General features: G+C 47.1%; 1 protein-coding gene across 1 annotated transcript in view; it reads left to right on the plus strand.

The window, feature by feature from the left end:
- fbn2b (fibrillin 2b) overlaps positions 1-13,168 on the plus strand; it is an 87,460-nt gene that overhangs the window by 41,042 nt on the left and 33,250 nt on the right. Inside the window, exons 9-26 of the mRNA XM_063012479.1 lie at positions 2,516-2,668; positions 2,806-3,021; positions 3,105-3,254; positions 4,905-5,024; positions 5,124-5,249; positions 5,424-5,546; positions 6,111-6,386; positions 6,524-6,577; positions 6,661-6,786; positions 6,888-7,013; positions 7,933-8,052; positions 8,145-8,282; positions 9,210-9,260; positions 9,499-9,624; positions 10,915-11,142; positions 12,070-12,195; positions 12,287-12,415; positions 12,513-12,638. Of these exons, the coding sequence (XP_062868549.1) occupies positions 2,516-2,668; positions 2,806-3,021; positions 3,105-3,254; positions 4,905-5,024; positions 5,124-5,249; positions 5,424-5,546; positions 6,111-6,386; positions 6,524-6,577; positions 6,661-6,786; positions 6,888-7,013; positions 7,933-8,052; positions 8,145-8,282; positions 9,210-9,260; positions 9,499-9,624; positions 10,915-11,142; positions 12,070-12,195; positions 12,287-12,415; positions 12,513-12,638 (2,514 nt within the window). The remainder of the gene's footprint in view (positions 1-2,515; positions 2,669-2,805; positions 3,022-3,104; positions 3,255-4,904; positions 5,025-5,123; positions 5,250-5,423; positions 5,547-6,110; positions 6,387-6,523; positions 6,578-6,660; positions 6,787-6,887; positions 7,014-7,932; positions 8,053-8,144; positions 8,283-9,209; positions 9,261-9,498; positions 9,625-10,914; positions 11,143-12,069; positions 12,196-12,286; positions 12,416-12,512; positions 12,639-13,168) is intronic.

Raw genomic sequence — 13,168 nt, forward strand, 5'->3', positions numbered from 1 at the left:
GCAATTACGACCTATGCTTGCTGATTGATGGCGAATAATGCTGATCAGGGTGTGGCTCTCCGTGCTCAAGGCTGGTCGGCGTATGAACTCGCCTCATGCAGATGAAAAAAGGCAGTCGGTACTGATCACGTGTCGGAGGGGGCGTGTGTCAGTTTCGAAGCTCCTCAGTCAGCAGTGAAGGGTTGTATCGGTGGAGGTGAAGCGTAACGCAACCAGGGTAATTGGATACGACTAAATTAAGGGGGGAAAGGAACCCAGGTACTTTTATAGAGATTCTTGTTTTTTGTCCATTTTCTCAGTTCTTGTCCGTCTTCCACCCTTTTGGCCCTGAACTGCAGGGGTACTAAGAGCAGATTTATGGAACCTGAGGTGATGCACCGACCTGGGCTGCTCTGTTTTCCTCCACTGTCTGCTGGTAAAGACTGTTACGGTTCCTACATGCCTCACTGACCGGGCAGCTCTCCTGATGGTGGTAGGATGGGGGGTGTAGAAGGTCCAGAAGTTTGTGGTTTGGTAAAGAACCCAGGCTGGTATTGGAAACTGTTGCGGTCGGCACTAATTATGTTCAATTCTCTGTCCTGGTAAAAAGAAAGCCAGCATTTATAAGTATAGAAAAAGGTCTGGTACCAATTACTGCTATCATCCCCATCACGGACCGGGCAGAAAACCCGTACCCCCACCCTTTGTGCCCCCTGAGCTACATTCCTCTCGCTTGGGTTTAACGTGGACGAATTTTGGCACCACACAGACGCCCATGTGGACTAAAAACGGTCTAAAGATCCGTCTCATTAGCAGATAATCGACGAGCCACCCTTTCCCCCCTTTTACCCCCCTTCTACCCAGTCCTTCTTTAACCTTGACTGAGGAAACCAGTCATTTTTGTGCATCTTCGAAGGATGTTGATCATTTCTCAGACTGCAGGCTGACCATGAGACGAGCACACAGGTTCCTTGGAGAACAGCTGTACTAAGAAACCTCTGCTAGCTCCGAGGACATCCGCGTAGCCGGAGCTGAGCGGTGCAAAGCTAGACGTGACTCATGGCGTTCAGGGAAAGCCTTAAAACGAGTCTGTTTTAGATTAGCATGGTTTCTGGCGTGCGCGCTCCGTTCCTTGTTTTGCTTTATTGATGCAAGCTGTAGCCACGCTGGCTTTTTGTCAGCAGTGTTGTCAAGCGTACGTGGAGGCGCGATCCCCACACGCCTGCCAGAGAGGTAATAGAACCCATTTGCAGATGTTTAATTGAGGTAGAACGGCACAACTGCAGATGCATTTCGTGGTAGCTTAGAGGTAAGGTGCTGGACTAGTAATCAGAAGGTTGCTGGTTCAAGCCCAACCCCCACCAAGTTGCCCCTTAACCCTCAACTGCTCAAATTGTATTCAGTCAAAGCTCGTCGATTAGCTGCTTTCAGCTGAAGTCACTTCAGATAAGAGCAGGTGTAACCTAGTGGTTAAGATACTGGATTAGTAATCATAAGGTTGCTGGTTCCAGCCCCACCACTGCCAGGTTGCCACTGTTGGGCCCTTGAGCAAGGCCCTCAACCCTCACTTGCTTAAAAAAAACTGTATACTGTAAGTGACTTTAGATAAGCATCCTCCAAATGCTTTATTAGAAACAAATAAAAGACAGGAAATTTCAGCAGTGGCCATCTATCAGTTGAGGTGCTTGATTAGTAATCAGAAGGTTGCTGGTTCCAGCCCCACCACTGCCAGGTTGCTACTGTTAAGCAAGGCCCTTAACCCTCAGTTGTTTAGATTGTATACTGTCACAATTGTAAGTGGCTTTGGATACCACAACCCTCCTATTTCTATCCGTGCTTGGGACCTGTACTGAGAGCGCACTGACAAGCGCACCTACCAGTGGCTGGGCTGTTTCGTCCACCTCATCCCCTCAGACATTGACCAGTCGTGTCCATGCAGACGCCCGACCGGCCGTTAGCACCACTGAGATTTGAACACTGGATCATCTGAAAGCAGGGGTCGGCAAACAGTGGTGAAGATACTGGATTTGCATTCACTAGGTTGTCGGTTCAAGCCCCACCCAACAACGCTGCAACTGTTGGGCCCTTGAGCAAGGCCCTTAACCCTCAATTGCTTAACAAATACAAAGTATACTGTAGGTCACTTTGAATATAAGCGTCCTCTAAATGCTGAAAGTGAATGAAAATATAAGTAAATAAGGTGGTCAAATTATTAGAAACAAATAAAAGCCATCTAGCGGTTAAGGTACTTGATTAGTAATTGGAAGGTTGCTGGTTCAAGCCTCACCACTACCAGGTTGCCACTGTTTAGCCCCTGAACAAGGCCCTACTGTCACAGTTGTAAGTGGCTTTGGATACCACAACCCTCCTATTTCTATCCGTGCTTGGCACCTGTACTCAGAGCGCACTGGCAAGCGCACCTCCAAGTGGCAAGTCCAGTTCCTTGATGTTCTTTTACCAGCTTTTTTTGAGAACCAATAACCTCCTGGTTCCACCGTTGTACTCGTTTAAACTTCATTTCACATCTGTGTCTCAGATCAGCGCCTGGGTACCTGCTTCGGGAACCTGGCTAACGGCCGCTGCGCCATGGAACTGACCGGCCAGTACACCAAGATGCAGTGCTGCTGTGAGACTGGACGCTGCTGGGCCATGGGTCACCTCCCGGAGATGTGTCCTGTTCGTGGGTCCGGTGAGTCTGTTTAAGTGTTTCCTCTAAGTGCTGAGGCTGGGGGTTGATGTTTGTCAAGAGCCATACCCATACCCAAAAACCATGGGCGTTGATTTTGGCATTAATATGTGTGTGTGTGTGTGTGTGTGTGTGTGTAGATGAATTTCGGAGACTGTGTATCGACGGACTCCCCTTCAGCACCGGGAGAGACGGTCCTATATTTAACGGCTTCAAACACCCCGGACAAAACGGGCACGGCAACGGACATGGACACGGGAACGGGCACGGACACGGCATTGGGCACGGACACGGCAACGGGCACGGCACCGACACCAACGGAGACGGCCTAGTCGTGGACTGGAACAGCCGCGTGGGTGAGTTCCTGTCGCCTTAATAGTGACATTCTGTTTGTTTATGGTTCTGAGTGGTTTTGTTTGACCCGTTGTTCGGTTCGCAGGTCCGCTGTCCAAGAACGTGAGCACCACCATCGACATGTGTAAGCACTTCCCCAACCTGTGTCTGAACGGCCGCTGTATCCCCACCCCCAACAGCTACCGGTGCGAGTGCAACATGGGGTACAGACAGGACAACCCGGGCCAGTGCGGCGGTAAAACTCAAACCATAATCATTCTAATCATTCTAATCAATCTAAAAACTATAATTTTGAGGTTCCTTTTTGACTGACAGTGTAGTTTTATTTTCTTATTTATGGTTCTAATAACAAATTTTATTAAAAATTACACAACACGAGTGCTTGTGTGGTGCAGCGGTCTAAAACGCTAACAGTTCCTACCTTACGTTCAGACCGGCAGCGATTTGTCGCCTGAATCGCTGATCGCTCATCGTCCTGTGTTCTCACCGGAAGCGTCAGCATCGTCTGTGAGCGTTTGGTTGACCTGGTTTAACTGATGCCATGAAAAAGCATATAGAAAAGAGAATTTGATCACAAATCAGACGTGTTTCTGTTAAAAGAAAAAATCGCTGGTCTAGTTCATTCCTGGTAGTCCATCCTTGTCTGTACAGTCAACAGGACACAACGCTGATTCTGCAACCTGGAGTTTCTCCTCCATCTGTAGTAGGAACTATTATTTAGGAACTAAAAACGGAGCGTATCGCTTCATGGTTGTGGAGATAAAGCACGTAACACTCAATCCTCAATTCCTATTGGTAATCGCTCAAGTTTTTAAGTCGACAGCTCTGACTGAAAGTCAGTGACAGCCGGTCAGGTACCTTAACACGCTACACCCAGGCCGCTCAGGTGGCGCAGTGGTAAAAACACACGCTAGCACACCAGAGTTGGGATCTCAAATACATCGTATCGAATCTCAGCTCTGCCATCCGTCTGGGCTGAGCGGCCACATGAACAACGATTGGCCTGTTGTTCATATAGGGGCGGGGTCGTAGTAAGCCGGATTAGGTCTTTTTGTAACTGATGCAACTACGATCTCTGCTGGCTGATTGATGGTGCCTGCACAGGGGCCGGGAGGGAGTTCGTTGATCAGGGTGTGTCTCTTCGTACACAGGGCTGATTTGCATTAGCTGGTGAAAAAATGCATACGGCTGCTGCCCACGTGTCGGAGGGGGCGTGGGTTAGCTTCGTTCTCCTCAATCAGAGCGGGGATTGGCATTAGTGGAGAGGAAACATTATGCAGTCGGGAAATTGAACTCGCTGAAAGTCAGGAGGAAAAGGGAGAAAATTCATAAACAAAATACAACAAAAAAACACACGCTACACCCGGGCACCTACACAGACTTATTCGGCTGTGTTTGAGGGTGGGAGGGCCATAGGGGTTTCCTCATTCCTCCTCTGTCTCTTGTGTACGCAATCCTGCTCTCTGTATGAACCCAGCTCGGACAGGGAAAAAGAAGCGGTTCTACTACACACTTTGGAGGGGGCGTGTCCTCGTCGTTAAGGGGGCGGGTCTGCCACTGGGTATTTGGATACGACCAGATTGGGAGAAAAAAAGACCAAGAAAAATGCATGAATTAAAATAAAAAATGATCTCTAAAATCTCTCTGATGATTCTGAATGTTTGTGTGTTTAAGCACCCTCAGATGCTTTATGATTGATCTTTGATGGAACTATTATAAAATAAATAAGATTTTATTATTTTTAGTGTTGAATTCTGCTCTTGACGTTTTTATTTGCTCTTTTGAGCTGTGCTGCCCTCTAGTGGCTCCTCTCAGTATTGTTTAACCTGTCGGTAATCTGAATCTGGTGCCTGACTGAATTTGTGTTCCGTTTCTTCCACTCCAGATGTGGACGAGTGTGTCAGTAACCCCTGCGTGAACGGAGACTGCATCAACACTCAGGGCTCTTATCACTGCAAGTGCCACGAGGGCTACCAGGGCACCCCCACCAAACAGGCCTGCATCGGTACGAACCCAAACATGAGTGTAAACGAATGCTTCTGACTTTATTTATCTTTAGTTGATTAGTTGTTTTTTAATAACGTATTTGCTGTTACCGTTTCAGACATCGACGAGTGCATCGTGAACGGAGTGATGTGTCGTAACGGCCGCTGTGTGAACACTGAAGGGAGCTTCCAGTGCATCTGTAACGCCGGATTTGAGAAAAGCCCCGATGGCAAGAACTGTATTGGTGAGTTTTGTGAGCCACCCATTTGAGAGCTTGCTCACGAGGCTGCTATAGTAACGAATAGCACTTAATGAGGCGCAGAGACTGCCCTTGAAGTGACCCTGCTCTGACCAGGATAACGAGTTTGATACTGTATGTGTAACCGCTTTCATTGTTGTTTTGGTTGTTGTTTGGTAGATCACGATGAGTGTGCCACCACCAACATGTGTCTGAACGGTATGTGCATTAACGAGGACGGCAGCTTCAAGTGCATCTGCAAACCGGGCTTCACCCTGGCACCGAGCGGGCGCTACTGTGTTGGTGAGCAGCTCCTGGTATTACAGACAGACAGATAGACATATAGATAGATAGACACACATACAGATAGACAGACCTACAAAAAGAGAGACAGACATGCAGACAGACAGATAGATAGACACATACAGATAGACAGACCTACAGAAAGAAAGACAGACATGCAGACAGATAGATGGATGGATAGACAGACAGATAGATAAATACACAGACAGACAGATAAATAGATATACAGACAGACAGATAGTAAGTTATACAGACAGCTAGATAGATAGGTAGACAGACAGAAAGATAGACAGATAGATAGACATTAGACAGACAGATAGATAGACATTAGACAGACAGACAGATAAATAGATATACAGACAGACAGATAGTAAGTTATACAGACAGCTAGATAGATAGGTAGACAGACAGAAAGATAGACAGATAGATAGACATTAGACAGACAGATAGATAGACATTAGACAGACAGACAGATAGATAGATAGACAGTTACACACACATTAGACGTAGAGATATACAGACAGACAGGCTTTTAAATCTGAGCCCTTCTGTTGAATCTCGTAGACATCGACGAGTGCCAGACGCCAGGCATCTGCATGAACGGCCGCTGCCTGAACTCGGAGGGCTCGTTCCGCTGCGAGTGCCCGGCCGGCCTGGCCGTCGACCTGGACGGGAGAGTCTGCGTGGACACGCACATGCGCACCACCTGCTACGGAGCCATCAAGATGGGCACGTGCTCGCGCCCCTTCCCCGGCGCCGTCACCAAGTCCCAGTGCTGCTGCGCCAATCCCGAGCACGGCTTCGGCCAGCCGTGCCAGCCGTGCCCGAGTCGCAACTCAGGTAGCGAACGCAGGACTTTACTGTAAAACTACTTGGATGTCCAACATTTTTTGCTGATCTATTTGGCATGTGATGCCTTAACGGTAATTAGAAGTGTGTGGTAGAGTTGTAAGGGTTTCATCTTCTGTTCTTCTCAGCTGAGTTCCAGGCCGTCTGTAGCAGCGGAGTGGGCATGACCATCGATGGAAGAGGTAAGGTCATTCAGAGAACAGTACCTCATCGATGAGGTGGACGGTTCCGACCGTGTTCCATGACTTCTGTTCCTCCTCTACAGATATCAACGAGTGCGCCTTGGACCCGGATATCTGCCAGAACGGGATCTGTGAGAACCAGCGCGGGAGCTACCGCTGCATCTGCGGTAGCGGCTACGAGCCCGACGCCAGCGGCAAGAACTGCGTGGGTAGGTGTTCACGTCCCGTCCTGGAACTCTGGGTGGAAATGTCAGGACGAGATATTAATGTAAATATTAATCGCACATCTGTTGACATGAATCCGTTCCAGATGTGAACGAGTGCATGGTGAACCGGCTGCTGTGCGATAACGGACTGTGCAGGAACACGCCCGGCAGCTACACCTGCTCCTGCCCATCAGGCTTCGTCTTCAAGCCCGATTCGGAGACGTGCGAAGGTAAATATTCGACCTTCTTTGCGTCACACACTCTCTTGATAATGAGGTCAGGTGTTTTAGTCACGCCCACTCCTAACAGGTACATAAAATCAGTTCTACTCTGGTGGCCTGTGGTCATCACCTGTAGGATGAATTGGTACTTCTATGGCAAGGCAGGCCATCGTGTCCGACATCAAAAGTTCTTTTGACCAAATGGGCACAAAGTCCCAACAAAAACACCCCAAAATTTCATAGAGAGCCCCACAGAAAGAACATCTACATTCATGCCAAGTTGGGTTTGAATACCCAACAAGCTGATGGTCAGGCGTCCACATACTTATGGCCATTTCATATATGCAAAGAAGTAAAAAGTTAACACAGATTAAGAGCCTTATATTTCTAAGTCTCTTATAATGCTGGACGCTTTTACTGTTAATCATAAATACTATGTGGTCAAAAGTATTTGGACGCCTGACCATGAGCTTGTTGGACATTCCACTTCAAATAAATAGTGACCTCTACGTAACACCAGCCGCTCTTCTAAGAAGGTTTCTCACAAGGCTTTGAAGTCTGTCTATGTATGGGAATTTGTGCTGTTTTTTGTAACTGGGCTCTGGTGTTGGTCAACAAAGCCTCAGTTGACGTTCCGGTTCATCCCAGAGCTGTTGAGTGGGACTGATGTCAGGGCTCTGTGCAGGACACTGGAGTTTCTTGGTTTTAAATTCGGAATTAAAGCAAAGGGCCTTCCCTAAAGTGTTGTGACAAAATTAGAAGGGGTGTCCCAATACTTTTGGTCATATAGTGCAAATATATTTAAGTCAATTGTTGTTTATTAGTCTGTATTTATGATTAGGATGGTCAGGATTGTTTTTAGGCTATGCTTCGGTACACTGCCACCTCAGCTCCTTCTCATGACCTGATCACCTCACTTTTTTTTCAGATATTAACGAGTGCGAATCCAGTCCCTGTATTAACGGAATTTGCAGGAACGTGGCCGGATCCTTCAACTGCGAGTGCTCTCGGGGCAGCAGCCTGGATTCGACCAACACCGTCTGCGTGGGTAAGGACGGCAGCGCACGGCGTATGGTCAATAATATTGTTATACGTTTGTAGAAAACTGAACGTATCCGATTCGTTCTCTGTTGTGTACAGACAGCGTGAAGGGAACCTGCTGGCTGACCATGCAGGACGGACGCTGCGAGGTGAACATCAACGGCGCCACGCTGAAATCCGAGTGCTGCTCCACTCTGGGAGCCGCCTGGGGGAGCCCGTGTGAGGCCTGCGAAATCGGTTAGTACGCTAAAGTACACGCGATACGTCTGTATTGGTATTTACAGTGTAGCTCAAACAGGGGGCGCTCTGCTACCCGCAGACTGGGCGCCTGCACAGACAGTGATTGGCTCATTTGTCGGGTTGGATATTGATCGGATTTCTTGTACCTGATGCAAGTACGACCTCTGCTGGCTGATTGAAGGCGCCTGCATAAGAGATGGGGAATCATGGAGATCAGTGCGTGACTCTCCGTAAGCGAGACTGAACCCCGTATGAACTCGACTCGTGCATGTTAAAAGAAGCGCGTGTTAGTCACGGCTCTCCTCAATCAGAGTGGAGGTTAACATCAATAGAGAGGAAGTAAAATCCATTTGGGTAATTGGATATGACTAGATTGGGAGGATAATTGAGAAAAACGCAAATAAATAAATAAATAACGGGGGGGTATTCTTGTCGAATACCTGCTCCCACTTCTCCCAGTGCTCCCAGTCCTCTTGAACCTTTATATGAGTGACAAAAGTACAAAGACATGAAACCAAAGGCTCAGTGTTTGTCTACACAGAATTGCAAATTAGGTACTTTCACCATCTACCGTATATAATATTGTGAAAAGATTCAGGAAATCTGGAGAAATTGTGCATATGTGTGACCCTTGAAGCTCTCAGACGGGATAGCATGAGAACCCGTCATGCTACTGTGATAAATCTAACGCCACATGGGCGCGACAGCACAATCTGGAACTCTGTTATACGAAGGGAAAGACGTACATGAACTCTGAACATCTGATATTAAAATAGAGTTCATGTATATAGTTTATGAACAGGGGTGGACCGAGGAAGGATTCTTGTGGGACACCACAAGGCACACAAACACCGAAAGACAAACAAACAGTATCAGTTTTATGTATTACTGTGTACTGATTTATATTCTTTGTTTTTTTTCCAGACACCGCTTGCCCCCGTGGTCTCGCCCGCAGGAAGGGACTCGTGTGTGAAGGTATGACATCATAGGAACTTTTGAATTTCCAGTGCTGCTACCAGCCGGTCGGGCATCTACAGACACGATTGGATATGCTCGAGACGGGGTGGGGAAATGTGGGTTGGGTATGGGGGTAGTGATAAATAAGTGAATGTTCACGTGTAATCACAACGATCACACGACGGTAGAATCGGTTCTGCTGCTTCTCTTCACTGCCGTGTGTAAAACCTCTCGATTTCTTGTTTTTCTTTTCCAGATATAAACGAGTGTGAGGTTTTTCCGGGCGTCTGCTCCAACGGCCGCTGTGTGAACTCGCACGGTTCGTTCCGCTGTGAATGCGCCGAGGGTTTGACCCTGGACGATAGCGGCCGGACCTGCGTGGGTAAGAAAATCGAGACTTTAATGCTTCATAATCCAGCAAGTTTCCTAAAGTTTCCTAATCCAGCGCCAACAGGGACGCACAGTAATTATAATCATCATTATAGTGGAAAAGTGATTAAATATAGTGAATGAAAAGAAACGTGAAGTGAAGCTCAAATTAATCAGAATGTAACGAACAATAAATGATGACCTGTCGTCTCGTTTAATACATTTAGAGACGTTTTAATTACAATAGAGATTTAAATAGAGAATTTGATAGAATTACGTCATTTATCAGCATCATTCATTATTCATGTCAGAAAACTCGCATTAACATAAAATATATGGACAAAATGTGCTAACAGGTGTAATAAAACAGTGATGTAAAGGAAATTATGTGCTTCTAACTTTGCAGCAACAGTTTAGGGAAGGACCCTTTCTGCACAAAGCAAGCTAATTAAGAAAAGCTGATCTCAGCCCCACTGAATATCAGTGCCCAGCCTTACAAATGCTGCCATCTTTTGACTGAATGGGCACAAATTCCCACACACAGAAATACTTCAAATATACGTCTTGTGAGAAGCCTTCTCAGAAGAGCGGCTGCTGTTATAGCTGTAAAGATCACAGCGGTCGCTCAGTTTTAAAACGGTTTGTTTTTGCCGGATGGTCAGCAAGCTCATGATCAGGTGTCCAAATACTTCTGGCCATATAGTGGACTGTTACAGCAATACAAATATTAAATGTTATTAAATGATTATTTAAGTGATTTTATTTGTTTATTTTCTATGTAAAGATTGTAAACAAGGATGTTGCATAACCTATATGGCCAAAAGTATCTGGACGCCTGACCATGAGCTTGTCGGACGTCCCACTTCTAAAAACAAATGCTATTAAATGACACAGAGTGACCTCTATGTGCTCCTCTGAGGAGACATTGAAGTATGTCTGTGTATGGGAATTTGTACCCATTTTGTCGAACGGGCACTGATGCTGGTTGAGGTTCCTGTTCATCCCAGAGCTGTTGAGTGGGGCTTGGCGTGCAGGGGAGCATTGGAACATCATTCCTTTTTTTTATAGTTGATTTATTACACCTGTTAACATCTGCTGTGGCTGAAACACACGAATGTAATCATTAGAAGAGGCGTCCCAATACTTTTGTCCATATAGCTTGTGTTAATAATAAAACATAATGATAAAGGAAGTAAATGTAAGTCTTATACTGAATGTTTTAGGGGACGAAGAAACTTTTTGGACTCATCTGTGTGTGTGTGTGTGTGTGTGTGTGTGTGTGTGTGTGTGTGTGTGTGCACAGACGTACGCAGTGAGCAGTGCTACCTGAAATGGGACGAGGACGAATGCGGAGAGCCGCTCCCGGGTCGGTACCGGCTGGACATGTGCTGCTGCTCGGTGGGAGAGGGGTGGGGCTCGGACTGTGAGGCCTGTCCCAAACCTGGATCGCCGGAGTACAAGAGCATCTGTCCCCGGGGCCCCGGATTCGCCAACAGGGGAGACATCATCACCGGAAAACCCTTCTATAAAGGTGCTGGATTAGGATTTCTGCTGATTTCTGTACATTCGTTTCATTGGTCTGGAATTTAAGTAAATAAATCGAATAATTAATAAATAAATAATCCAATGTCGTCGATTTAAGTCACAAATAAAATCCGGCATCTTGTTTTAGAGACGGTGGTAACATACTGGGTAGAGCTTTGGGCTATCAATCGGAACATTGTCTGTTCGAATCCAGGCACTGCTATTCAGCCACTGTTGGGCCCTTGAGCAAGGCCCTTAACCCCGTCTGCTCCAGGGCGCCATACAACGGCTGAACCTGTGCTCTGACCCCAGCTTCCAAACGAACTGGGATCTATTTATCAATATACTGTATATCAAGGGCAGTTGTAATCTAGTGATTAAAGTACTGGACTACTAATCGAAAGGTCGCTGGTTCAAACCCCACCTCTGCTAGGTTGGCACTGTTGGGCCCTTGAGCAAGGCCCTTAACCCTCAATTGCTCAGTCAATATACTGTCACAGTACTGTAAGTCACTTTGGATAAAAGCGTCCACTAAATGCTTAAAATGTAAATATATCAATATATTAAATAAATTTAGTCGTATCCAATTCCCCAATCATATTTCTACTGGTGCAGACCTTCACTCTTGACTGAGGAGTGTCATGACAAGAACACACACACACACACACCCTCCATCATGTGTGGTACCGGACACTTCTTTTTACCTTTAATCAACGGGGTCATATGGAGATCCGTATCGCGCACTGAGAGTCGCGCACCGATCCCCATTATCCCCCGTCTCTTACAGCAATTCAGATGAGCCAATTATTGTCTACGTGGGAGAACTCGCCAATTTTACTGTTCTGTCGGACACACGCCGACGCTGTGTCGTCTGCACCAAAAAGAGACGTGTATTTAAAAGTCATGTGACTGTGTGTCCATCTCTCTTGTACAGACGTGAACGAGTGTAAGGTGTTTAAAGGCCTGTGTACGCACGGGATGTGCCGCAACACCATCGGCAGCTTCAAGTGTCGCTGTAATAACGGCTTCGCTCCCACCATGGAACAGAGGAACTGTACCGGTGAGCCGCACACACACACACACACACACACTGTTCCACTTGTTTTGTTTGTATTTGCAATAACGTCCCGGTCCCGGACTTCCTCTCTCAGACATCGATGAGTGCGCTATTTCGCCGGACCTGTGCGGCCAGGGGACGTGCGTGAACACGCCGGGAAGCTTCGAGTGCGAATGCTTCGACGGCTACGAGAGCGGCTTCATGATGATGAAGAACTGCATGGGTAAGTCACACACACACACACACACACACACATAATCTACGTGATGCTGCGTTTAATCCCAAAGTCTGACACCATTTATTATTTCTCCATCTGTTAGACATCGATGAGTGTGAGCGGGACCCCCTGCTGTGCCGAGGTGGCACGTGTCTGAACACGGAGGGCAGTTACGAGTGTGAATGTCCTCGAGGTCACCAGCTCAGTCCGGAAGGATCCGCCTGCGAAGGTACGAACGTCTTTCCTCTACACACACACACACACTTTTAACTGCACACCGGCGATACGACCAGAGACCATGTTGCTTGTGTGTGGAACCGTGAGGTTTTGGTCTGCTTGTGTGATGCCACCACACTTTACCTACCTTCAGGGAACTCATTTAGCACCGTGGCAGTTTGGGGGTGTCACGTTTGGAACCGCTCTCTGACGACTCATGTTCCAGAGCCGTCCCCGGTTTGATGGTTAGGTAGTGGACCTGGGTTTTGTCATCCCCAGCGTGTGTTTAGGGTTTGTCAGCATGTCATACTGTGATGACCGGTTCTCAGTTCTGCTCTGTCCCTGTTCTATCCACAATCTCCGTTGCGGCTGTTGCTCTGTTCTCGTTATTTTGTCCACCTATTTATTCGAGACTGACCCCTTGTTTTTGTTTTTTTGCCACTGTGTTTGTTGTTGTACCTCGGTCCAGCATTTTGCACTTGGGTTTATTTACCTTCTTGCAGGTTCAGGGCTGCAACTCACTACTATTAGTTATAAAGGTTG

This window comes from Trichomycterus rosablanca, chromosome 17 (genome assembly GCF_030014385.1).
Source record: "Trichomycterus rosablanca isolate fTriRos1 chromosome 17, fTriRos1.hap1, whole genome shotgun sequence".
In the NCBI taxonomy this organism is placed as follows: Eukaryota; Metazoa; Chordata; class Actinopteri; order Siluriformes; family Trichomycteridae; genus Trichomycterus; species Trichomycterus rosablanca.